The sequence below is a fragment of the Melanerpes formicivorus genome, unplaced genomic scaffold (assembly GCF_026170545.1).
Source record: "Melanerpes formicivorus ecotype bairdi unplaced genomic scaffold, bMelFor1.0.p_v2 SCAF_12, whole genome shotgun sequence".
In the NCBI taxonomy this organism is placed as follows: domain Eukaryota; kingdom Metazoa; phylum Chordata; class Aves; order Piciformes; family Picidae; genus Melanerpes; species Melanerpes formicivorus.
In genome coordinates, this window is record NW_027142364.1 from 20,465,828 (window position 1) to 20,490,220 (window position 24,393).

A 24,393-nucleotide genomic window follows, 5' to 3' on the forward strand; every position below is an offset into this window, starting at 1 on the left:
TTGGTTTTCTGCCATCAAGAAATCTAAATACTTCTGCCTACTGAAAGAATCATGTTGGAGACCATATGCCCAACTACGAACAACCCTACATTTATTCACCCACTGTTTTCTCCCACTGTTTTCATTACAACAGGAAACTGTGCCAAAGCTGTGCACTCCAAGGGTCCAGTTTCATGAACAATAGCCAAACAGGGCAAACATTGATTTTACTGAAGAGAGAATCACTGCTCTCCTCCCCTTCTCCCTCCAAATTGTTCAGCTGTTAAGTCTTTACCATTTTACCTGCCTTTTGAGAGGCAGCTGAGTCAATTTAACTGCTCAATGCTTTTCAACTCTCCTTACCAGCCTCTACCTTTTCCATGAGCTGCTTTCACTCACTAGACAGCAGAAAAGGACAAATCTTACTAGGTTCCTAGCAGGTAAGCAGTGAAGAAAAGGAAGTAGAAGCACTCTCAATAGCAGCCAGCTGATAGATTAGTTCACTGTCCCATGTGAAGCCACAGGCTGAATACTCCAATAGTAATCAAGGGCAGCAAAGCAAAACTGATCAGGAATGACTGTTTCAATCCTCTGCTTCCATTAATCTCACCTGAAAAATTGCTCAGGTTATGACCATCAGCTTCTGAGAAATAAACCCCCAGTTACAGGCAGGCAAATGGGGCAGTGAAAAAGCTTTCCAAAGGTCTTATATATAGGACCCATTTCACAGAGTTATCCTCCTTTTTGTATTGCTGCATTCAACATCTCCAACCTCAACACAGTCCACAGACTGATTCTTAGAATCAGTCCACAAGTTGTAGAATTCAACTGCTGGAAGTGTTGGTATTTTACAGATACTTGGTTTACCTCCTTTTCAATCATTTCCCAACCAAACATGTCCAGAATTTGTGCAATAACCAAATATTACACATTTGTCACTTATTTGTATTCTTACTTATCAGCTTTTACTTTTAAAACAGGAGGAGAAATAAGTACTAACTTAAAGGCTCAAGTGCTTCATGTAAGACTCATCAGCCTATGAAAGCATCTCAGATATGTGGTATCCAGGTTCTTCAAGCACACAAACTCCAATGAATACAAATTCCACCGGTGTCTCTGCCTGAGAAGGTACACAACTCTAATAACTTCTGGGTTATCAATGCAATGACCCTGCATATTGGCAGTCATTTAGAAAGACCAGACATGTAAGCAAAGATTACCAGTTGAAGATGCTCTGTATATGAGCCACACCCACCCCAGATCTATACCTTTCTTTTGTACTTCATTTTTGTTTTGGTGAGGCTAGACAATCTATGTAGGAGAGCCAAAGATGAACACAGAGCAATCACCTCTGGCCCAGGAAGTTTGAGTCCTCAACTGTTGGTGGCTGGGAAAATACCAAATAAAATGTTAAGAGAAAAATTACTCTAGAGAGAATTTGCCTGAAAAGTAGTTGAAGGTAGAAAGCTATATCCTAGTTATTGATAGACAGTAAGAACATAAACTTTCATGGTTTGAAAGTAGAATGGAGTAGAGTAGAATGGAATTAACCAGGTGTCTGCCTCAGTCAGTCTGTTTGCTCATGCTTTCTTAGTACATCTTTTCAGTTTTTACATATCAGGACCCTCAGTGTTCTCACTCATCACCTTGAAGCTTTTCCATCTTCAAGCCCCCTTCAACTCCATCCATGGAATCCAAGACACAGTATTTATTAAGTTCTTTAGCTACAACCTCTGGATTTAACCAACCTCTTGCTATCCTGTGTTAGAAGTGTGACCCTCAGCTGAAGCCCATCCCACATACTAAAACTGCAGCATTTTAAAGGCTTGTTCACAAGCACAAACACATGCTGTTGGGACATCCTTTCTCTTGGCATGCCCACAGGATCAGTGTTCTCTGTTTATATTCCTCGTTCCTTTAAACCCAGCTATGGCATACATTACTCACATGCTTGGTCTCCTATTCCAAAGGAAAGCTGGCCAATCCTCTCGCCTTCAACCATCCTTGATTTTGACACTTCACAACTAGCAAGCAGGCAGCTGCTTCTTTGGCATTGCATTGTACTTCAAGATTACATGCAAGAGCAATTTCATACCATCTGCTGGCACTGCCAACATTAGCAGTGTCCCCTTTTTTATCTTCACTTCCCTAAGTTTCTGCAGTGGTTGATTTTTGCCTGCGTTCCTTCAACGCTACAACCAGGCGGCAAATCAAAGCCAAGCAGTGCATCATTAGCCTGACTCAAATGGTCCACCAGATAACTATGGGTTATACACAGTCCAATCCAATATGTTTGGAAAGCAGTTTGCTTTTCAGTGAGGACACAGAATGTTGGCAAAATGAAGATCCTGGCCAAAAACCCATCATGACACACCATTCACATGTGCCAACTTGGAAGGGCTGTTGTGGACTATTTAGCAGTCAAGCTTTCAGTGTAATAATTTCCCATATAACTGTTTCAGTCTCTCCTGCAGTTTTAAATTCACAGAATTCTGTATTTTGTTCCTCCTCTTAAAGAAAGCATCCTCCTTCAGATCTGCCATGCAATTTCTGCATCAAATTTATACACAAGAGTTTAGCTTTTAATTGTCCCCATTTCCAAATAATTGCCTCTGTCACATTTTATTTGCTACTAACAGAGTCTTTAGGTTTTATGCACACAGTGCCTCCAAGGAGGCAAAAAACCTTGCATTGTAAATTCTCCTTGTATTTTGTCCAAACACTTGTTCTTATATTTCAGACACAGTTTATCATGTATAGTGAAGAGCCACTGAGATGGCCAAGTGGCTGAAGAGGAACTGTGTTTGTTCATCCTGGAGAAAAGGCAGCTTTGAAGGAGCTAGCAGAAGCTTTTTATGTCTGAGAAAAGGCTACCAAGCAAAAATAAGTTCAGTCCTTGTTGGGGACAGCAAGAGAAGACAATTTTTAGGCAAAGGGATTTATAGAACCCCAAAGTGCTAAGTAACGTGGTCTAAAGTTGATGCTGACACTGCTGCTTGGAGCAGGTATTTGGGCTAGGTCACTTCCAGTGCAAGAGATTCTGACACTCCCTTTTACACCTCTAACTGCTGGGTGAGAAGGCACAAGTCACTCACATTGAGGGCAATTCTTAAAACAGACACAAACAACAATGGAACTTCTTGACCCACTGCACACCCAAGGGAGGAAATCTGCAGGTATCACTCCAACTCAATGTCATCGTCCCAACTACTGACTGTAGTTGTGCTGCTGTGCTCAGCCACCGTGCAGGATCCTGCCGTGTGCAGCCACAACACTGTGCTCACCCAGAGCAGAGGTGACAGAGGATTTTTGAAGACTCATGACTTTTAAATTTAACAACCTAGAAAAAAACTCTTCCTCCTTCTCCCTTGGTAATACGCTGCTGCACCGTACATGCTTCCACCCTGCCGTGGGGCTTGGCTACGGTGAGAAAGGTGGTACTGGACCAGACCAGACCAGACTGATACTGCTCTGCTATCATCCAGGCAACATGCCTCTAAGTATTTTGAAATAAAAATTGTACAAAACAACCTTTTTATATATTTTTTTTTTTGCAGTAGCTTTAGAAATACTTGAAGAAAGTTTACAGCACTTGAAATTCCAAGGTTCACTGGAAGTATACTCCTGAAAACAAGACAACTAAGAAGGGATGCTCAGAAATGACTTTTCTGGAGAAATTAATGATTTCTTCCTATTCTGTATTTTGAAGTGGCATGGACTAATTTAAAACTGTTACTTAAATAAAAACCATTACTGTAAGCTCACCCACGTGCCTGCTCTTAATAGTATCCATGGTTGCAGTGATGCAAATTTGCCTACCTACATCAAATCAAATGTGCCCACATAGGGAGCAAAAAAAAAAACCACCCAAAAAAAAAGAAGGTGCTGTATTAATCAGTACTCCTTGCAGCACACCAACAGACTAGGGAAACTAAACTAGTTAGACCTTAGACAGGACAGAATGTAGTGCAAGGATCTGTTCTCCCATCGTGACTAGATCTTACTTCTGAGTTTAGTGCAAGAAAATTATCAAAGATCACATTCATTAAAAAAATTCATCATGCTGACCAAATTCTTCCCTCTTCAGAAATAAACAATGAACTGTTCCAAACACTCCTCCACTCAGGGTAGAGAAAGGGGAAGCATTTAACAGTATTATTAATCATGCCATACATTTCTTCACTGCTGGTTTCAAAATTGCCTGCCTTATATGCATTCTTTTTCCTTGACTTTTGGGAAATAGGTTTATGCACAAAACCAAGGAATGTAATTTTCATTGGACTACAACTTTTAAAGTCATCAGGTGCACACATGCTCCCAGAGAAACAATCCATTCTTTTATAAGCCCCACTTTTGAGCAGATTTAGTTGAAGCTACATGATACTAGGGCAGCACTTGGTTAAATGAGGCCAAAACTTCACATGAAACAGGCAGGAAGGATTAAGTGCCAATAACTCCAGGTGGAAATACATGATCAGACTAAGCCCATCTAAGACTATGCTGTGCAGAGATGATCTCTTCCTGTTGTGTGCTGCATTTCTGTGAGCAGTCTTACTTGCTTAGCACTCAAAGCTGGGCAAATCACATTTAAAAACATATTTTCCCCAGAATACATCTTCTGGTGGCTTCACTTTTCATGTAAGTTGTTTTTTCTACTCTTAGACAAATAGATATGGGAAGGTAAACAAATGCACAAACTAAAGTCGAGCAGTTGAATTATAAAAGTGAGAGCACTGCCCCTCCCTTTTCCAAAACCAAGGCATTAATGCCCCATCCTAATCTCACTGTGCAAAAGAAAGCATTCTTAAAGAGATAAAGCAGAAATACCATAAACAAATGCTATTAATCACATGTGATTTTAAAGGCTATGTTTCACTTCTAAAAACCCCCTGACAGTTCAGAGAGCAGAAAGACTCCATTGCTGGTGAGAGATAAAGTAACTTCACCCATTCCAGTCTATGCCTCACTATGTGAAACAGCCTGATAAGCATCTTGACCTCTCCTCTTTAAAAAAGCTATCACTAAAGCCACATAACATCCTCAAAGATGTTCAGTTTTATTGTACTTCAAGAAGGATGTTCATAGGAACTTGTTTTATGCTTTTAAATTAACCAGAAGAGTGCTAGAAGTCTGAGAAACTTGTTTAAAAAAACCCCAAAACATGAATCCTGCAACTGCTTGAACAACCAGGGAAAAGGGAGCAACACAGAACAGTTCCTCACTTGCAGGAACACAAAAAGCTTCCAGAAAACTAAACTCCCCAATAATGCCCTCACACACTACTAACACACTCTGTATATGCATCAGATTTTCTCTTTAGCAGATCTAACTGAACTGTACTAAAATCAGTGACACCTAAAACTTCATCCTAGCACAGAAGTACTGATACTAAACTGCCTCAGTCTCTTCAGCCCGAAGCAGCAAGATGTCAAAATAACAAGGCAGCTTGAAATATATCCATCCCTAACAGGACGTCCCAAATTCACCTTCTCTTTAATTATTGCCTTAAACATGTCATTTGAAATTCTTTATTCCAGGATAAAAAGTAAACTACCATTTTAGCACATTTGAAGAGAGTCATTTTGCACAGAAGAGAGCCTTACGGCAGAATGACAGGAAATAATTCACCCTTCTACTACACTTCAATTTTTCTGTACATGTATAATTAGCTCTCAGAAGAATTAACATCTATGATTGCTCTTAGCAACAGCCACAGAATTCATTCTGGCAGTCTGTGCAGCTCAAGTTTAAAAAAAGAAAATAAAACAACCTCAGAAAACCATTAAGACATTTTCATTACAGGTAGATAAAAGCAGGAGGAAAGGCTGAACAAGAACTGCCAAGATTGTAGGCATTCATCAAAAGCTTTATCACCTTACCTTTGTTGTTACAATGCATAAGCAATCCATTGTTTCAGCATAGCAGGTAGCTTTCCAAACATTTAAAAGGTTTGTTTCCTATCACAGCTAAACACCATCTCAACAGAGTGACAAAAAGCACACTGTTTAATAATCACAACAGTAGAATGCGTGCCAGGTTCCCTTGGGATTCATTCAGAGGTAGAAACACCATGGAGAAAAAAACAACAATAATAGTAAAAATGGAAAAAAAAAAGGCAGGCTAAAATACAAATGCCTTAAGTTTCATGAAAGATTCTCAACCTATTTTGATTACCTATGGCTAAGAAACTTAAATTCCTCCTGGAAAATATCCTACAAAAGATGTCAGATCCTCTTCCATACCAGTTAAGTACCTCCTCGCAGTCTCTTTCATATACTCCTCTTTCAGGATTACCTAACACATGAGCATCACAGGGAATCATTTGATGAAATGCAATACAAAATTATTTTAGAGCAAAAAAATTCAATTCAGCTTTTCTTAGCTGGCTGCAGTTTCTAAAATGAAGCATTTGTTCAAAAATAGTTTTGGTGGCAAGCAAGTATTTCTCCTCTAACGTCATTTCAGCATTTGCAGACTGCAAAATAACTGATTTCTTAGCCAGTAATGAATGGAATATTCCATGTAGAAGAGGGAGAGAAGAAAGTGGCAAGGAAAGAGTAATGCATATTGCAAGAGAAATGCTATTTTGAGCCTCGAATTAACCTAGAATTTCATTTCCTTTTGTAACACTGTAACGCAGTGACAAGGCAAAGTTTGTGTGCACAGGCATTGTCTTTCAACCTCATTGGCACAGCTGGGACAAGTCAAACACTGGGGCACACAAAAACCTTCCATGTACCATAACACACTAAACTGACGTTTTCATACATTGGTAAGAACCTTATTACAATAATTTCCCACAAGAGGCATTGAAAGCAACTGGTTCACTCCATTTCTGCTCTATTCTCCCACTGACATCTCTGCTACAAAAGCCATGAAGGAGATTGAAAAAACCCCAATAAATTATTTCAAGCTATTCCATCTCACCTCCAATATTTTCCTTCTTAGCCTAAGGTGTACACCAGCCAAACTGATTGTATTTCACAACAGCAAATAATTCTAGAATATATTAAGTAGATATTTAAAGCATTATTCCCTTGAAGTTTGCTGTGACTTCACTGCACTTCAGTCCTTGGCTCTGTCACGTACTGGGGTAGGGGCAGAAAAGAAAAAGGTAAGAAATAAGGAAACTCCTCTTCTTCAAATTACAGATTTCCTCCTGTGGGCAAATAGTAGAGTCACAGGACAATGGGAAAAGAGGACATTCTAAAGTCAATCCTCTAATTTTAAACAAAACAATAAAGGTAACCCCCCAAAAACCCACACCATGGAAGTGAAACTTGATTGCCTGCTCATACAAGCACCTCTGAACAGCTTGAATGGAATTTCAAGGTATATCTTAGACTATTCAGCCACCAAGATCAGGATTTTCACCTTGTGAGTCCAAATCAAGCCCAAGATGCTTTTCATTTTTATATTGTCTACCAATGCTGTGAAGAATTTCTACTACCAATGCCCAGGTGAAGTTTTCACTGCTGCAAAGCATCAGTGGGGAAAATGCACATCTTTGAGATTGCTAAGGCTCAAGACAGACAGCTGTAAGTTCAGCTGATAAAAGAACTGATTCAGCTCATGAAGCTTTCCTGGTTTTCAGAGGAAAAAAAAAAGAAAAAAGAAACCAAACCACTAATAACAAAAAGAAAATAAAGCAAACACCAAGCCACGACACAAACAAAACAGTCTCACAGCTGAATGCACATGAGGTGCCTCACAAAGAAATGATCCTTGAATTTCTCAATTCCCTTGGAAAGGTCACAGAAATTAACAAAGTGCAAGCATCCAAAAAGTTAGGAGCAACCTAGTAAATGCATTTTTAGGTGACTTGGCACATGTCCAGAGTCTTGCCCAGAAACATCTTCCTTGACTACCCTAAAATATGCAGTCAGTCCACGTTTGTTTCTTACACAAGCTTCACTTCAGGAGCCCCAACAGCAAACACAGACTGCTTCTCCCTCACACTCTGTCTGTGAAGGGTAAAGATCAATGACACTTCCCCAGCACTCAAATTTCTCTCAGCCACCATGGTTCATGATTAGCAGGTTTTGTGCAGACTACCCCTGGCCACAACCAGCTTACATTTAGGGTCACTTTCTTCTGTTCCTTAATTTTTTACTCTTGTGCCTTTGTTGGGACTCTTTCAAAGCTAAGAACCATCATCATCATGCTGGTTTTTCCCCCCCACACTCACTGCCATTCTTTTAACAATACCTGAGGCCCATTAGTGTGGTCATAGAAAGCAGGTAACCTCTTTCAGGTTACTGATGTAGACTTATAAATGTGGAAGAGAGACCTATCCAGATAGGTAGGGGGCAGGGAAAGGTGTTTCTTTGCTGAGGATTTGTGGCTCAGACTGCTCATTGTGAACAGGCACATCAAAAACTCCAGAGCAGACAGAAAGTTGCCTCCTAAAGAGCATGCTTGCAAACTAGTAACACAGCCACTGCACAAATCAGAGTAAGTACAACCAAGCTCCATTAGAGCCCTTTATCACGGCTCTGCAGGTATCAGCTCTCTACAGGCTCATCTGCCAGTCAACACCACAGAAAGTCCACATAGAACACAAAAGCCACCAATCACACATACCACAGTGGTAGGTAAAAAAACCAAAAAGCAGTAGCAAACACCAATACACATTTTCTTACCCTACACAGATGGACAAGTACTCAAAGAGAGCACTGTACATACAGAAGTGTTTTCTAGCCCAAAAGCCACTTCTGCAGACTTCCCACTGGAAATACTGCACGTAGAAGAAATAAACTCTCCAAAAAAGGACTGGCCAAGAGTCAAACATTCATGAGGGTCAGCATTGTCATAAGGAAAGGACACACTGCCTCTTAAAATTCTAACACTCCTTCAGCAAGCAAGCATGCGTTACATTTTGGAGCTCAGAAGAAACAGTGTTTGCAACTTTCAGCTGAGTTGTTTCCATGCTGAAGATACTCTATCAGCTCCAAGCAATCTCAAGAACAACCAGCAATAACTGTTCTATACAGTTTGGGCCGAAGGAAAAAGGTAAGTTTCCATTAATTTCCATTCACTGCTGTTTGTGGCATTAAGAAAACAATGTAAGAAACAAAGGAGATGTGTTTTTTTCCTTGGCCTGCATTATCTACCAATTCTTTCAGGTTATGTTTGGGAGTCACTTTTTGTGCCTTCACAGGCTTATTCTTTTCCCAGTGTGAAAGATTCTATCTACGAAGTCACCAGATAACGAAAGGAAAAGTGGTGCACAGATACACCACGCATAGAATTAAGTCATGCAGATGAAAAGAAGGCTTTGGAAAACACTGATTTTGCAGATAAGCAATTTCTTCATCTATCCACAAATTTAAAAGTGCACATGCTTATTTAAATGCTAATTTGCTCTCAGATTCGATGAGAAAACCTGGATAACACACAGCTGTCACAGGTGTAACCAGAGAAGCAGGCTCGGCTTGGCTTTGCAAAGGTATGTCAACCGCCTAACCTCAGCATATTTGAGGAGACATTTCAAAGACTCAGTGAAGATCAAGCACCATCATCACTGCAAGCATGTTCTCAGTTCCTTCAGTAAAGGAAACATTAAAATTGTAAGATGCAGTAACCTACTTTATCAAGCTACCTTTGAACCTGGCTGCAAGATGCAATTATTACAAGAAAACATAAGATACCATAGCCACACAGTTTCCCCCCAAGTTCTCAATTTACTTCTGAATTGAGAAAGCTAAGTTTTTAGAAGCAGCAGATTTTTATTGCTTGCACACTCACCCTGAACTGAGCACAGGGGCTTTGGTTGCTTTTGCATTCAGTTTGACCAGAAGTCTGCCCCTGCTTTAGTTCAAAACTTGCATTTTTCTATTTGTACCAACAGCCTAGGTTTCAAGGATTGAAGGCAAAAGCCAAATAATTCCCCACTGTAAAGTTAGCAGAGAGAGAGCAGCTAGGATCCTGAGTGACCCAAGACTCTGCACTACTAGGTGCTCAGTAAAATAAGCACACCATTTCTATAGAAAAGCAGTTGATTTAAATAACAGTCAATAGACATTCAAAAGAGATACATTAAAGGGCCAATCTAACAGGGAGCACAAAACTAAGGCATAATTTATCAGCAAGCTAGCCAGTACTGAATCTTTATCAATATGAAGGCAAAGAAGCTATTTGAAGGCAGTGCAACACACTTGGGATTTTACCAGGAACAGCCTGTTACTGCGACAGATGCAACTGCCTGCATTTGTAAAGGCCAGGTAAGGATACTGCAGCTCACCAAAGTCAGAAACAGGACAAGCAAATCAGACCATCCTGATGCTTTAATAATGCACTCTATACATGCAGGTATCTCTTCCCAAGATTTCACTTAAGACCAAACTAACTGCTTGATGCACCATTCCATTTTGAATACAAACTGCTACCTATTAAACACAGACTTTTTTCCCACTCCCCTGGAAACCATACATCCAAAGCTCTTTCCACTAGCCTATGGCAGCTCATTTTACTAAGAGGTAAAAAACTGATCAAAATCTTACTAGGGTTAAAAAGACATCACCACTTGCACTTGCTACTTCCTACACTGGAGGTGTAAAGTAAGTTAGCTTCACACTATCCCATTTCAGAGTATTCAGGCTGAATATGATTTGTCTTTCTACAGATATCAAGCAAACCAAACATGAGCCTGCAGTATGTCTTCATAGAACGGGAGGTTAACAGGACATGCATTAGCAGAAACAGTCTGGAGCATCAAGCAGAACTTGCTTTGCAAGTCTAAGACCACATCTGGAATACTGCAGTCAGTTTTGGACTCCCCAGTACAACAAGGCTGTTGATAAACTGGAGCAAGTTCTGCAATAACCAGCTGGAAGATATGCCCCTTAAAAAGGATGAGGGCATGGAGCTTGTTTCAGCTTAGAGAAAAAAACCTCAGTGGAAACTAAAAGCAGCCTTACAGCACCTACAATGAGGTTACCCAGAAGACAGAGCCAAGTTGGTGTTACATGACTTAAGAAACCACAAATAAATGGAAACTAAGATTTCAATCAAAAATAAGGAAAAGCTTTTTCATCAAGGCTCAGTGGGTTGCAATCTGATTGACCTCACAAATGATTCTGAGTTATTTTGATTGCAAAATTCATGGAGTTTCATTTCCACACTGCCTTGGTATCAAATTTAGCTGATGTCTATAGTTTTGCCTGCTTCCCTTATTTCCTTTTGCTTTTCCAATAAAAAGAATTTGGCAAAAGGCCACAGAATACAGGGATCCAGACAATCTCTACATGCCAGACTCTGAACACAAGGACCTGTGCAGATAAATGGGGAAACCACAGATCAGACAAAAGTACTTAAGCCACCATTACTCATTAAATAGAGATCTGTTAGCCCAACTGTAAGACACTCTAGATCAAGTGCCACCTCCTAGATGAAACATTTCTTTTGGCACAGTGTGTTCAGTGGGTTTTTTCCAGCATCTAAAATTAATTTACTCTGGCTACTTCTAATCCAAGCTAAACAGCAAACACTTCAATTCTCTGATTCACAACAAATGCAGCATTAAAGCATGCCTTACAGATTAAACAGGAAAAGCCACAAGACAACTATCTCCTTATCAAAGCACGACTCGCTTAGGCCTAAGGAGATTTTTCTACCAGGGATTCCGGTTTCAAACACAAACTGTCCCACCTACAGATGGCACCACAGATCACAGCAAACAGCTCAAAAGCCTGCTCCCTCCTCTACCCGTGCTTCCCTTGCACAGTTACCAGGGTTAAAAGATCTTGCTTTGCATTTGCTAGCTCCTCTGCTAATGCATGCAGTATTTAAGACAAACGAATGCACTTTTCATCCTTTCCAAACTGAATTCCTACTCCATGTTTTTGCTGGTTCCCAGAGCTGAAAGGACTCACATTCCTTCCTGTTTATCAGTGTCTTAGGCATTTTATTTGTTGGTGGGGTTTTTGTTGTTTGTTTTAACTGGAGCTTAAAATGAAGCTGTCAAATAAGCTTCCAGGAAACATAAAATATGGAAAAGAAAACAGATTGCTGTGAACGGGGAAACTGCAATCTGCAGCCTCAACTTTCTCTAATACAATACCTATGGAGATGACCAACTCCAATTCTTTCACCTAGAGGTAGGAAGGGAAAAGAAGAACTAGGCTAGACCCCATCCAAAGTCCTCAGGCAACCTAAGCTTGTACACCACTATTCTATGTATACACACAAGCATGCATTACTAAAAAGTCATTCCCAAAGTCAGCTGTGTAGAAAGTTCTTGTAATACAATCCTTAATCACTTTGGGAGTAGGAATATAATGCTCCCCTAAACAACTCTCACATCAAAGTGTCAGCTGGAAGAATAGTCATTTAGCCCTGAGTAACCACAGCAATAAAAAAAGTAGATAAATAAAATGTCATTGAGTTGAAAGGTCACAGAATTGTCAGGGTTGGAAGGGACCTCAAGGATCAGCCAGTTCAAACCCCCTGCCGCGGGCAGGGACACCTCATGCTAGATCAGGTTGCTCACAGCCACATCCAGTCCGGCCTTAAAAACCTCCAGGGATGAGGCTTCCACCACCTCCCTGGGCAACCTGTGCCAGTCTCTCACCACCCTCATGGGGAAGAACTTCTTCCTAACACCCAATCTGAATTTACCTACTTCTAGTTTTGCTCTACTCCCCCTAGTCCTTTCACCACCTGACACCCTAAAAAGTCTTTTACCAGCTTTCTTGTAGGCCCCTTCAGATACTGGAAGGCCACAATAAGGTCTCCTTGGAGCCTTCTCCTCTCCAGACTGAACAGCCCCAACTCTCTGTCTGTCTCCACCGGAGGTGCTCCAGCCCTCTGCTCATCCTCGTAGCCCTTCTCTGGACACGTTCCAGCACATCCTTACCTTTCTTGTAACAGGGGCTCCAGGACTGGACACAGTACTCCAGGTGGGATCTCACCAGAGTGGAGCAGAGGGGGAGAATTACCTCCCCCAACCTGCTGGCCATGCTTCTCTTGAATACTGGTTCCAAGGCTAACATCTTGCAAGCAAGAAAAACACTGTCCTGTTCTTATCACATAGAGCCCTACCAGCCTGGCAGGCAACAGAATAGAGCTAAAAGAACCTCAAAGTGCATCTGCTTTGCTAACCTAGTTGCAACTGGTTAGTGAAGTAATATTGAACTGGGCAGCAGCCTTACAATTCCCAAAAGTGACAGTTTCTGTTAATAATAATAAATGAGTAAAATAGACAAGGTGCCAGCTAAGAACAAAATCAGATACAGCAAACTTGGGCTCCCTCCAATCTCAAGTATATTTAAGCAAGCAAAACAAATCATTAAACACATTTTGTACCAGAATTGTTACACCCTTGGGTTGATTAAAGCCAAATATAAAAAGCCCTAAGTACCTATAAATGAAGCCTATTCTTGAACAGGAACCACATGAAGCTTTCCAGGATCAGCCCATTCACTTTCATGTACTACACACTGCAAGTACATGGAATACAAACTGTCAAGATATAAACATTTCTCCTCAATGTTTGTTAAATTTCAAAACATTGAAGGAAAAGATACTGCCTTACAGGTACTAAGTCCTGAGTGCTGAACTGGAACTTGCCCATTAATTCCCTCAGCCACTCAGGGCTTCATTCTTGTCTTAGCTTCTGAAGCAGCAACTCACACAGTTTGATTACAATTTGTAATAGATCTTTAATTTACAATAAAAATTCATATATATATATATATATGTTCATTGTGTATAACATTCATAACTATACATTTACTCAGGCTATTTTCACTTATAACTCAAACTTTAATGCATTTCTTAGCAGCTTGAACTGATGCACTCTCTCAAGAGCCAACTATTCCCAAGAGATAACTCTTCTGTTTTACAGCACACAGAATTTACCACATTTGTTTCTTCCTACTACAATAACAACTACCAGGTTAGAAAGAAGATTTGACAAAATTGTTAGCAGCAACTTTGATAGCTACTATTTGGCTCTTTTACCCCTTCCAAGGAGCTCCAAAAAGACTGTAGAATAATTCCCTGTACCTGATGAATGCAGATCCTCCCTTCCTGCCTTGCTCCTACACATATCCATCCTCCCTGAGTAAGGGCCACTGTAGTGACTCTTAAACTGCCTTATTAAATTCTTTCCATAGACAAACATGACATGCATTAGAACCAGCTTCTTTCAAACCACCTTGGTAGACAACATAAACTTCACTATCCTTGCCTACCCTATGCTCTACAGTCCATTTTGCTCATGCTTCTCAGAGACTCCATTTTCACCATACCTTCAAAAGGGAAGTTCTACAGCTCAAAAATTTAGATCATTTAGCACCTCTCCTATGAGGACAGACTGAAGGAGTTGGGGCTGTTCTGTCTGCAGAAGAGAAGGCTCCAAGGTGACCTAATTGTGGCCTTCCAGTATCTGAAGGGGGCCTACAGGAAGGCTGGGGAGGGACTGCTCAGGATCTCAGGGAGTGATAGGACTAGGGGGAATGGAATGAAGCTGGAGGTGGGGAGATTCAGGCTGGAGGGGAGGAGGAAGTTCTTCCCCATGAGAGTGGTGAAGCCCTGGAATGGGTTGTCCAGGGAGGTGGTTGAGGCCCTGTCCCTGGAGGTGTTTAAGCCGAGGCTGGATGAGGCTCTGGGCAGGCTGATCTAGTGTGGGGTGTCCCTGCCCATGGCAGGGGGGTTGGAGCTAGATGATCCTTGTGGTCCCTTCCAACCCTGATACTACGATACTATGACTTAGCAACTGGCACAATGGTGTTTGCCATACTATTCCTCACATGCTCTAGCATTACTCCATTTTCTCCCAACATGACAATCCTTAGAGAAGGTTTTCATTAAGGTGACTGTGATGGCTGTGGCCTTCTCTGTGCAGTTCCAGGTAAGATTCCAAAGAGACACAGCACTTCAGTTTTCCACTGTATAATCAGAAGTCATAAAAATCAAAAGGGAAATAATTTTTTCCTACCTACACTGTAAGGTCAACTAGACTTTTAATCACTCAGTGTTCTATTACTTACAGAGCTAAAAAATACAGCAGACAGCTCCATTTTTTTCATATAAAGAGATCTTAATGACTGTTCTTGGCAAATATACAACTCTTGGCCCTGGCTAGGCTGACCTTTCATCTACTAGCCAAGTTCTGCTTGCTGAGTGAATATAACTTCATTCTTTGATTTCCTCTACAGTTTCCATTAATGCATTTCTAACACATCTCTCAAAAATGCTACAAAGAGCAGAAGCCCTTTTTTTCAGCTGCACTAACTCACTAGCACATCACATACTTGATTATGTTCTGCAGCTAACTGGATCATCTTATGAAGTCCAAACAGCCTCTGATAGAGTTCACTTAGTAAAGCATCCTAACTACTTTGTCTTGCTGGCTAGTCCAAGCTTTGGAGGTTCCTTACAGGCTGCAGCACTAGCCCTTTGGCTAGTCTCTGCCAGTGCTCCTCCTGAGCTCTAGTATCCTTCCATGAAAATGCATCAGCACAGCTCACTGCCTCCAGTTACTACTGAAAAGCTCAAACACCTTTCCCAATACTGTCAGCACTGAGGACACACTTGAAACAATCCTGACCTCTTCGGGGACAAAGAGTACGTCTGAGGAAAAAAATTTCAAGCAACATTGTAACTTCAGTTTGGGCAGGAACAATATTTTCACTTGAAACAGTGAAAACACAAAGGGCATTTCCCTGCCCAGTTTTCTCATCATTCACTACTGACAACTGGATTCACATAGTTTTCAAACAAAAGGTCCTTCCAGAATACAGCTGTATAAGGAGCAGCCTCTCCTTAAGCATAAGCCCCGTGAGGAGAGGCTGAGGGAGCTGGGATTGTTTAGCCTGGAGAAGAGAAAGCTCAGGGGAGACCTTCTTGCTGTCTACAACTACCTGAAGGGTGATTGTAGCCAGGTGGAGGTTGGTCTCTTCTCCCAGGCAACCAGCACCAGAACAAGAGGACACAGTCTCAAGCTGCACCAGGGGAGGTTTAGGCTGGAGGTGAGGAGAAAGTTCTTCCCAGAGAGAGTTGTTAGCTGCTGGAATGTGCTGCCCAGGGAGGTGGTGGAGTCCCCATCCCTGGAGGTGTTCAAGTGGGGATTAGATGTGGCACTTGGTGCCATGGTTTAGTAGTCCTGAGGTCTTGGGTGACAGGCTGGACTCAATGATCTTGAGGTCTCTTCCAACCTTATTGATTCTATGAAGCACTGACTGGAAAGTTTACAATCAGGAAGATATGGCTTCAGGTTTCCCAAATTATTAATGAAGCAATGACAGAAGAGTCACCAGTATGAAGGAGTAAGGGCACACTACACCTATCACTGAGATTCCACACTCAGAGCATAAATCCAAGGTAGTGGTCACTTAATGGTACATTTGACAAACCTGTTTATCAATTTTTGACTAAGCAAAATGCACACATCTGTTCCTAAACATTTCAGTCATTAACCCCCCCCATGACTATTGATCTTAATAATGCATGTTTTCTATGGAAATGAATATTTGATAAATGAAGGAAGTGCACAGAGCAATGTTGAGCTGACAGACTCAACAAGAGAAACAAACCAGAGATTTCTAGATCATACCTCTACGCTTGGGCTAAGGCTGCTCGGCAGTGTTTCTGATGTCACTGTTGTGCTTGGAAGGCTGGAGAAGTCCCAAGTATTCACAGGCTGTATTGGTTCAGATGGCTGAGAGTGATCAATGCATTTTGGATTGTCCAGTAAGGTCACTTCATAAAATTCTTGAATATCTAAAGATGTGAAAAAACTGAGAAGTCAGGCTTTGTCCTTACATTCCAACATTCCTTCTGCAAAACAGATCAGATATTGACTTATTTTATCTATGGATTAGAGATGAAGCTGTATGACCAAGCCCACATGAACCTCCCCACAGGATACATGACTCTCTCTCTACACCTCCTATCCCAGGGCCTATTTCTCCACTCACTTCGGACTTCTGCCACTGACCCTGGTGGAATGGAACAGCAGAAGCACAGAGAACAACAGCAGCAATATAGTGGAAGGGATGAATGACTATGCTTCAGGTTGTAATTGACAGAAGTTTCAGCATCAGTGTAGCCTTTGGATATCTGAAATCTGCTGTTCAAGGACAGGAATACAAGGTCCTTTTTTGTGGTATGTGTTTCACTTAAAGGACCACAGAAATATAAGTGTACTGATGAAATCAGCAAGAGAGAAGCTGCAAGATGTTAGGAAAAAGGAGATTGCTTAGATCATCACCTGATTGTTCAGTCTAAATAACAAGCATAGGATGAGACTTAACAGTATGAGTTAAACAGCTCTTTCTATAACCACGAAGCCTCAAGTGGAAACTCCTGGGGAATAAGAACCTGGCTGCATTACTGTTTCTTTTTTACATCCTATTCAGAGCATGAAGCACCAATAAAAACACAATCTAAAGTAGTACTTCAGAGGTGTTTCTATTAAGTAGAAGCATATGAAACTTGCTACTACAAGTCTAATCACATCCATATACACTTTAAAAAAATAGATCTGAAAAGGTAGAGGCTAATGAAAGGGCAGACAAATGAAGAAGTCATCTTTGTAAAGCTTTTAGTTTCTTCTTCTTCAAAGGAAAAATTTGCTAAACAGGAGTGAAAACTCATGGTTTTAATTACATCAACTTCAAGAAAGACAAACAGACAGACAGGGTTAGCCCAAGAAGAAAATGGGACCCAGCCATGATCAAGGACTCATCTGCAGTCTTGTAGCTTTTCAGCAGCTGCCCAGAGTCAGTTGCAGAGCCACAACAATTAATTCCTTTATTGAGCTGCACCACAAAAGAAAGACCATGCAAATAAGACAAGTCCTGCTGTTGCTGATGTTCCAGTCTCAGGTTTTTTATACAGACACTGCACTCCTGCTCTCCACCAGCTCAAAACACTGGAATTCTCAAATTCCATTTGCATCTTTTCTCTGAGCAAGAGTCAAATCCATAGCACTGTTTACATTAATTTTTAAAGTTATACTTGCTCTTACCACTGCTGATTGGAAAAAATAGCAGTGAGGACTGCAGAAGATGTTGAGTGACCTAGATATACAGGAGCAAAGCAGCCTAAGAGATACAAATTGCCTTTAAATCCATCTCCCACATTAGCTCCCTCAGTGGCAAGGTTGTCTTGTAGGTGCATTAACATTAATACATCAATCAAGCACACCAAGGAAAGATTCCACCACCCCACCCCCAAATCCTAGACAGTACTTTGTATGTTAAAATAGGCAGTGGTTTAAGTTGATTCTATAGCTGCAATGCACAGCAACCAAGATCACTACATTATTTATGGGAAGGGGTTATCTGTGCAACTGTTTTGCAGCAGAAATCTAGGGCATCCCATTCTCGATGCTGCTGCCACTCTTTTTAGTCTCTGCTAGCAGAAGTAGCCATTTATTCATACTGCAGAAAGGCTTGTTTCAAAAATGTGTTATTTCTCCCATAAATCTTCTTCACTCCTCTGTGAAGGACACAACACACTTGGTAGTGAAAGATGTCAGAATGAGATACATCACTTCACACAAAGATTAGTCTCCAATTATCCTGAACTTGCTCCAAGTCAACCAAAGCTTTTAGAAACTTGGGGTCCATCTATCATAATACCTCCTTCCCCCACACACTCGAAAAGAAAAGAAAAGAATCACCTTTGTTTACATTTTCACTATTCAGAATGCAAACATTAAGTGCCTATGGGTACAAGGAAGCAGTCCATGCACCCTGAGTGTAATAGGTCTACAAGAATGAGTGCTGGGCATAAGACTTTTTTTAAAGCCAGAAGCTCAGGCTATATTAAAGTCAGCCTAAAATGATGTCTTCTTCCAGCCTACTGCTGTATATCAGCTCACAGAAATATTTCAGCCCACAAACACACTTAAATAGCTAACAAAGTCACACTAATTACATTAATCAGTGAATGAAAAGTGTTAACATTTAACAAATTTTTACAAAGAGCAGGTAGTAAAATACTCTTTTATTTTTAGTTATAGTCACTCTTCAAACTCCACGTGCTTCTTCCATATCTCTGTCTCTCTCTCCCATAATAATTCCCTCAGGGATCAGTCTGGGACCTGTCTTATTCAACATCTTTGTGGGGGACATGGACAGTGGCATTGAGTGCACCCTCAGCAAGTTTGCTGATGACACCAAGCTGTGTGAGGGAAGGGATCCATCCAGAGGGACCTGGACAGGCTGGAGAGCTGGGCACAAGCCAACCTCAGGAGGTTCAACAAGACCAAGGGCAGGGTCCTGCAGCTGGGTGAAGGCAACCCCAGGCACAAATCCAGGCTGGGCAGGGACTAGCTGGAAAGCAGCCCTGAGGAGAGAGACTTGGGGGTGCTGGGGGAGGAGAAGCTCAACAGGAGCTCTCAGTGTGCACTTGCAGCCTGGAAAGCCAATCAGATCCTGGGCTGCATCAGGAGAAGTGTGGCCAGCAGGGCAAGGGAGGTGATTCTCCCCCTCTACTCAGCTCTGGAGAGACCCCACCTGGAGTACTGCCTCCAGTTCTGGAGCCCCTATGACAAGAGGGATCTGGAGGTGCTGGAAGGTGTCCAGAGAACGGCCACGAGGATGAGCAGAGGGCTGGAGCACCTCTCCTATGAGGACAGGCTGAAGGAGTTGGGGCTGTTCAGTCTGGAGAAGAGAAGGCTCCCAGGTGACCTCATTGTGGTCTTCCAGTATCTGAAGGGGGCTACAGGAGGGCTGGGGAGGGACTGCTCAGGATCTCAGGCAATGATAGGACTAGGGGGAATGGAATGAAGCTGGAGGTGGGGAGATTCAGGCTGGAGGTGAGGAGGAAGTTCTTCCCCATGAGAGTGGTGAAGCCCTGGAATGGGTTGTCCAGGGAGGTGGTTGAGGCCCCGTCCCTGGAGGTGTTTAAGCCCAGGCTGGACAAGGCTCTGGCCAGCCTGATGTAGTGTGGGGTGTCCCTGCCCGTGGCAGGGGGGTTGGAACTGGATGATCCTTGTGGTCCCTTCCAACCCTGACTGATACTATGATAATTCTGAGACAGATTATATCTCTAAGTTACAGAAAAATAATTCAAATCTGATATCACACAACACTGAAAGAAAACACAGATGGGGAACATTTCTAACTAGAGGGGGAATATTAAAAGAACAGCTGACTGACACTTAAAAAATAGGAGCATGAAGTTTCAGGACAGCCAAAGTGACAAGAAGTGATGAATCGTAGGCAACACAGAAAATCAGCCTGGAATTCTTTCAGCTTGCAAGTAAAATCACATTAAGTAGCCAAATCAGCAGTGTGTTTGATGGCTATGAGAACAAAAACATACACAAAGCCAGTAGCAGACCATCAGTTCTGAAAAGTAGGAATCTTCAACACAAAAATTCATTTCAATTACTAATACATTAGTAAAAAGCTAAGCAGTGGCAACAGAGTATTTTCTCAGTCTTCAGTACAGGAAATCATAGTATCAGTCAGGGTTGGAAGGGACCACAAGGATCATCCAGTTCCAACCCCCATGCCATGGGCAGGGACACCCCACACTACATCAGGCTGGTCAGAGCCTCATCCAGCCTGGGCTTAAACACCTCCAGGGACGGGGCCTCGACCACCTCCCTGGACAACCCATTCCAGGGCTTCACCACAAGCAGTTTGCTAGTGTATTATTTTTTCCCCCTTCCTGTATTCTCCAGGCACCTTAGTTTTGCTCTTTGAACAGCTTCAATCACCAGCAATGTGATACACTAGATGCTAAAAGTGTTCACTTTTCAAAGAACCAAGTAAGAGCTATCTGCCAAACACAAACTGAAAATGAAGTCAACCTCACAAGGGAATTTCAGGTTCATGAAAAACCACAACAGTGATTAAAAGAACAGCAGAAGTGCAGAAACAAACAAATTCTTACATCTCCTAAATTAAGTGTATTGGGTGGCACTTCAAGAGCCATCAAATTCTGTCCAGAGGATCTGCCTCTGAGGACAAGGATTCCAACCAGTAACATGACACCATTCCTTCAGACAGATTTCTTCCCTGCACCTTCAGAATCAAGACATAAAGCCTCTGCTTGCCACTTCTACTGGCATATGGGGTGTCTGATGCTTTTTGCTCAGAGAGCACACTTGTAATCAACATAACTGAAGATCAGCGCACCTGTAAGATAAAGCTCTTGAGTTTTTGGTGACATTGTTAATGTGTTCATTCCCGTCTTTGACACTTAAAAGGAAAACTTCAGTTGGGCAAAGTTGCACTGAATCTGTGATGATGCATCCATTATAACAGAAGGGCAACAAAGTTGGTGTGGGGTTTGGAGCACAAGTCCTATGAGGAGAGACTGAGGGAGCTGGGGTTGCTTAACCTGGAGAGGAGGAGACTCAGGGGTGACCTTATTGCTTTCTACAACTACCTGAAGGGAGGTTGTAGACAGGCGGAGGTTGGTCTCTTCTCCCAGGCAGCCAGCACCAGAACAAGAGGGCACAGTCTCAGGCTGTGCCAGGGGAGGTTTAGGTTGGATGTTAGGAAGAAGTTCTATACAGAGAGAGTGATTGCCCATTGGAATGGGCTGCCCAGGGAGGTGGTGGAGTCACCATCATTGGAGGTGTTCAGGAGGAGACTTGATGGGGTGCTTGGTGCCATGGGTTAGTTGTTTAGGTGGGTTGGATTGGTTGATGGGTTGGACACGATGATCTTGAAGGTCTCTTCCAACCTGGTTGTTTATTATTATTATTATTCCACAAATCTCGCTGTCAAGCCAAGCTCTCTGCATCCTCCTTCCCCACAGAAAGGAACACAATTTTGCTGTAGCCAAAATAAAGCCAAGTAGAATTACTCTGCACTCACTTAGACATGAACCTTTTGATGGGATATCTGTAGCTCCACTTTCTTAGGGGAATGATATAACCCCACAAACAAGGTATTGGCACCACTTGTAACAGGCCACAGACCTTATGTGATGCCAACAATCAGCCCTCTGGACTTGTCTTGCCTGGAGCTTTGCTTTAGCTTGTCCAATTCTAACAGTAATTATCAGTGAGGAGAAAGAAACCATCAACACTCCACAGGAAGCATTCCCTGTACCATCCCATCTCCCAGTTCCCATTCTTCCCTGCCCACATTTTAATGCTTTGGCTTTATAAGAACTACTAAGCAACTCAATGTGATTTTTGTTTACAATGTTCTTCTTTAGGGGTCTCTCTAAAGCTTTTCTTCTCAATTTGGATCTTTCATGTAGAGAGGACATCACTAAAATTTCATTAGCATTTACTTCTAATATACCTGTGAGGAGGTTGTAGCAAGGTGGGGGTCACAAAAAGTAGTATGAGGGAACGGCCTCAAGCTGTGCCCAGGGGAGGTTTAGATTGGACATTTGGAAATCTTTCTTCCCTGGAAAGGTTGTCAAATATTCAAAGAGGCTGCCCAGGGAAGCAGTTGAATCATCATCCCTGAAGGTATTTAGAGGCCACGTAGATGTGGTGTGAAGTGATGTAGTTTAGTGGTAGACTGGGGAGTGCTGGATTCATGGTTGGACTCTTGAAGGTCCCTCTCCATTTAAATTACTGATTCAATGACATTTGGAAATAAAGAAAAAAGGGGGGGGGGGGGGGGGGTGGCAGTTCTTTGATGATGACTGTAACCAACTGTTTTCAGGCTTTTTATACTTACAAGTATCCAGACTGCTTCTGGGTTATAGGTGTTTTTTCTTAAGTAAATGGCAAGAAATTCTATACAAGCTGAACATTTCATGAACTAAAAGGCTGACACTTTGTCATGGGTTGAGTTGGATCTGCTGCTGATATTCAATACCATGCTGCCACCACGCCAGCTTCAAAATGAAAGTGCTAGCTGGAGCAAAGTACCATGGGGCTTGAAGTTCAGATTGTAACATGAGAGGCTTCCTGCTCCAGCTGCTGCGTCTGGGTTCCAGGTTTTGGTGTGTTGGTCTTTCCATTGGGATGGAGGAAACTTTTATTGCTGGCTTCTGCTGATGCTTCTGCATTTTGCTGTGCTGCTTCTGCAACAGGCTAAGGTAACTGTGCATTGGATGATCTCATTATATTCTTTATCTCAGCCCAGAGGGTTTTTGTGGTACTCTCTTTCCCATCTGTGTGGGGGTAAGGGGGGTTGTGAGAGCAGGCCCTGTTAACACAGGACTCACTTTCACTACAACAGACTGCATTGGACACTCTCGGTCAGCTGTTGCCCTTGCACCATACACTGCTGCCATGATACACACAAAGTTAACACACACATTTGTATGTGCTGTGTTCACTGTAATCTCATTTGAAGATTTTCACTTTCAATGTGTTTAGCAGCTTTGTGCACAAACAAGAGTCGATTGAAGAAGTCTGAGTTTCTTTTCTGCTTGCTCATTTTATTATAACCTCTAAACTCCTATGTTGCATTCTAAAATGAAAGAGGAAAGGTCACCTCCTTCAGCCTGCTGGCAATACTTCACCTAATGCATCCCAGGGTATTATTTGCTGCCTTTGCCACAAGGGCACACTGCTTTCTTATGTTCAACTTGCTGCTGGACTTGATCTTATAGGTCTATTCCAGCCTCAATAATTCTGTGACCTCCAGATCCTTCTCTGCAAAGCTGTTTTCCAGCTGGGTGGCACACAGCGTACATTGATACACACAGGAGCTGGACTTTGCACTTCTCCTTGTTGCAACTCCCTAACGTTACTGCCAGCCCATTTCTTCAGCCTGTCAAGGTCCCTTTGCAGGGCAGCACGCCCAGCTTTTATGTGCTCCAGCTATACAGTTAATTCTGCATGGGCATCAGTGAGGTATTCCTTCCTGATAGATATCCAGCAGCAGAACAAACCCATTCCAGCAAGTCAGAAATCCACTAGACACATTTCCACCAACACACCCACTTCATCGCACAAAGCATTTCAACGACAGCTCTGTTCACCTTACAGGGCACCCATGCTCTCTCGGGCTTGCAAGCAGCCAGGGAGCTTATGAATTCTGTCAGAAATTCACTTTTTGCAGGGGAGTATTCCACTTGAAGATGCATGACAATTTCTTTGTCATTTCTTATTGATCTGCCTCTTCTCAGACATTCACTCATCCACATACAACTCATGCAAATGCCTGTTTCTTACAAATACGGGTATGGTCACAAACAAACATCTCTGTTAAGGACTGAACTGCCTGCTCTTCAGGAAGGGGTGTCATCCTATCACAAAGTAAGTGCTTGTCTAATTTGGCTGGGGGTAGGGAGGAAGGGAGAAGGTATGTTTCTTTCTTAAGGCTTCCAGCCAAAGCACCTGAAGGACTGAAAACTACTAGAAAGAAAAACAAAGGTCAACATGTTATTTCAGTTCAGGGTAATTTGAGATGTATGTCATCTGCCAAATTCTTAGCAGCCCTACACAATGAATATATAGACAAAATGTAAGGTAGAGTCACAATCACTGTCAGGACAGGCAAAAGTATGCCAGTGCTAAAGACTTTGATT

At 42.1% G+C, this 24,393-nt stretch overlaps 1 protein-coding gene across 11 annotated transcripts in view; it reads right to left on the reverse strand.

Annotated features, from left to right (window-relative positions):
* The window catches only part of DLG1 (discs large MAGUK scaffold protein 1), a 161,957-nt gene that overhangs the window by 128,597 nt on the left and 8,967 nt on the right, over positions 1-24,393 (reverse strand). For 10 of the 11 annotated variants that reach the window (XM_068145601.1, XM_068145595.1, XM_068145602.1 and 7 more), the window contains exon 3: positions 16,538-16,704. In XM_068145601.1, the coding sequence (XP_068001702.1) occupies positions 16,538-16,704 (167 nt within the window). Of the gene's footprint in view, positions 1-5,858; positions 6,127-16,537; positions 16,705-24,393 lie in introns of those variants that run through there. The other variant, XM_068145597.1, reaches the window with a different exon arrangement.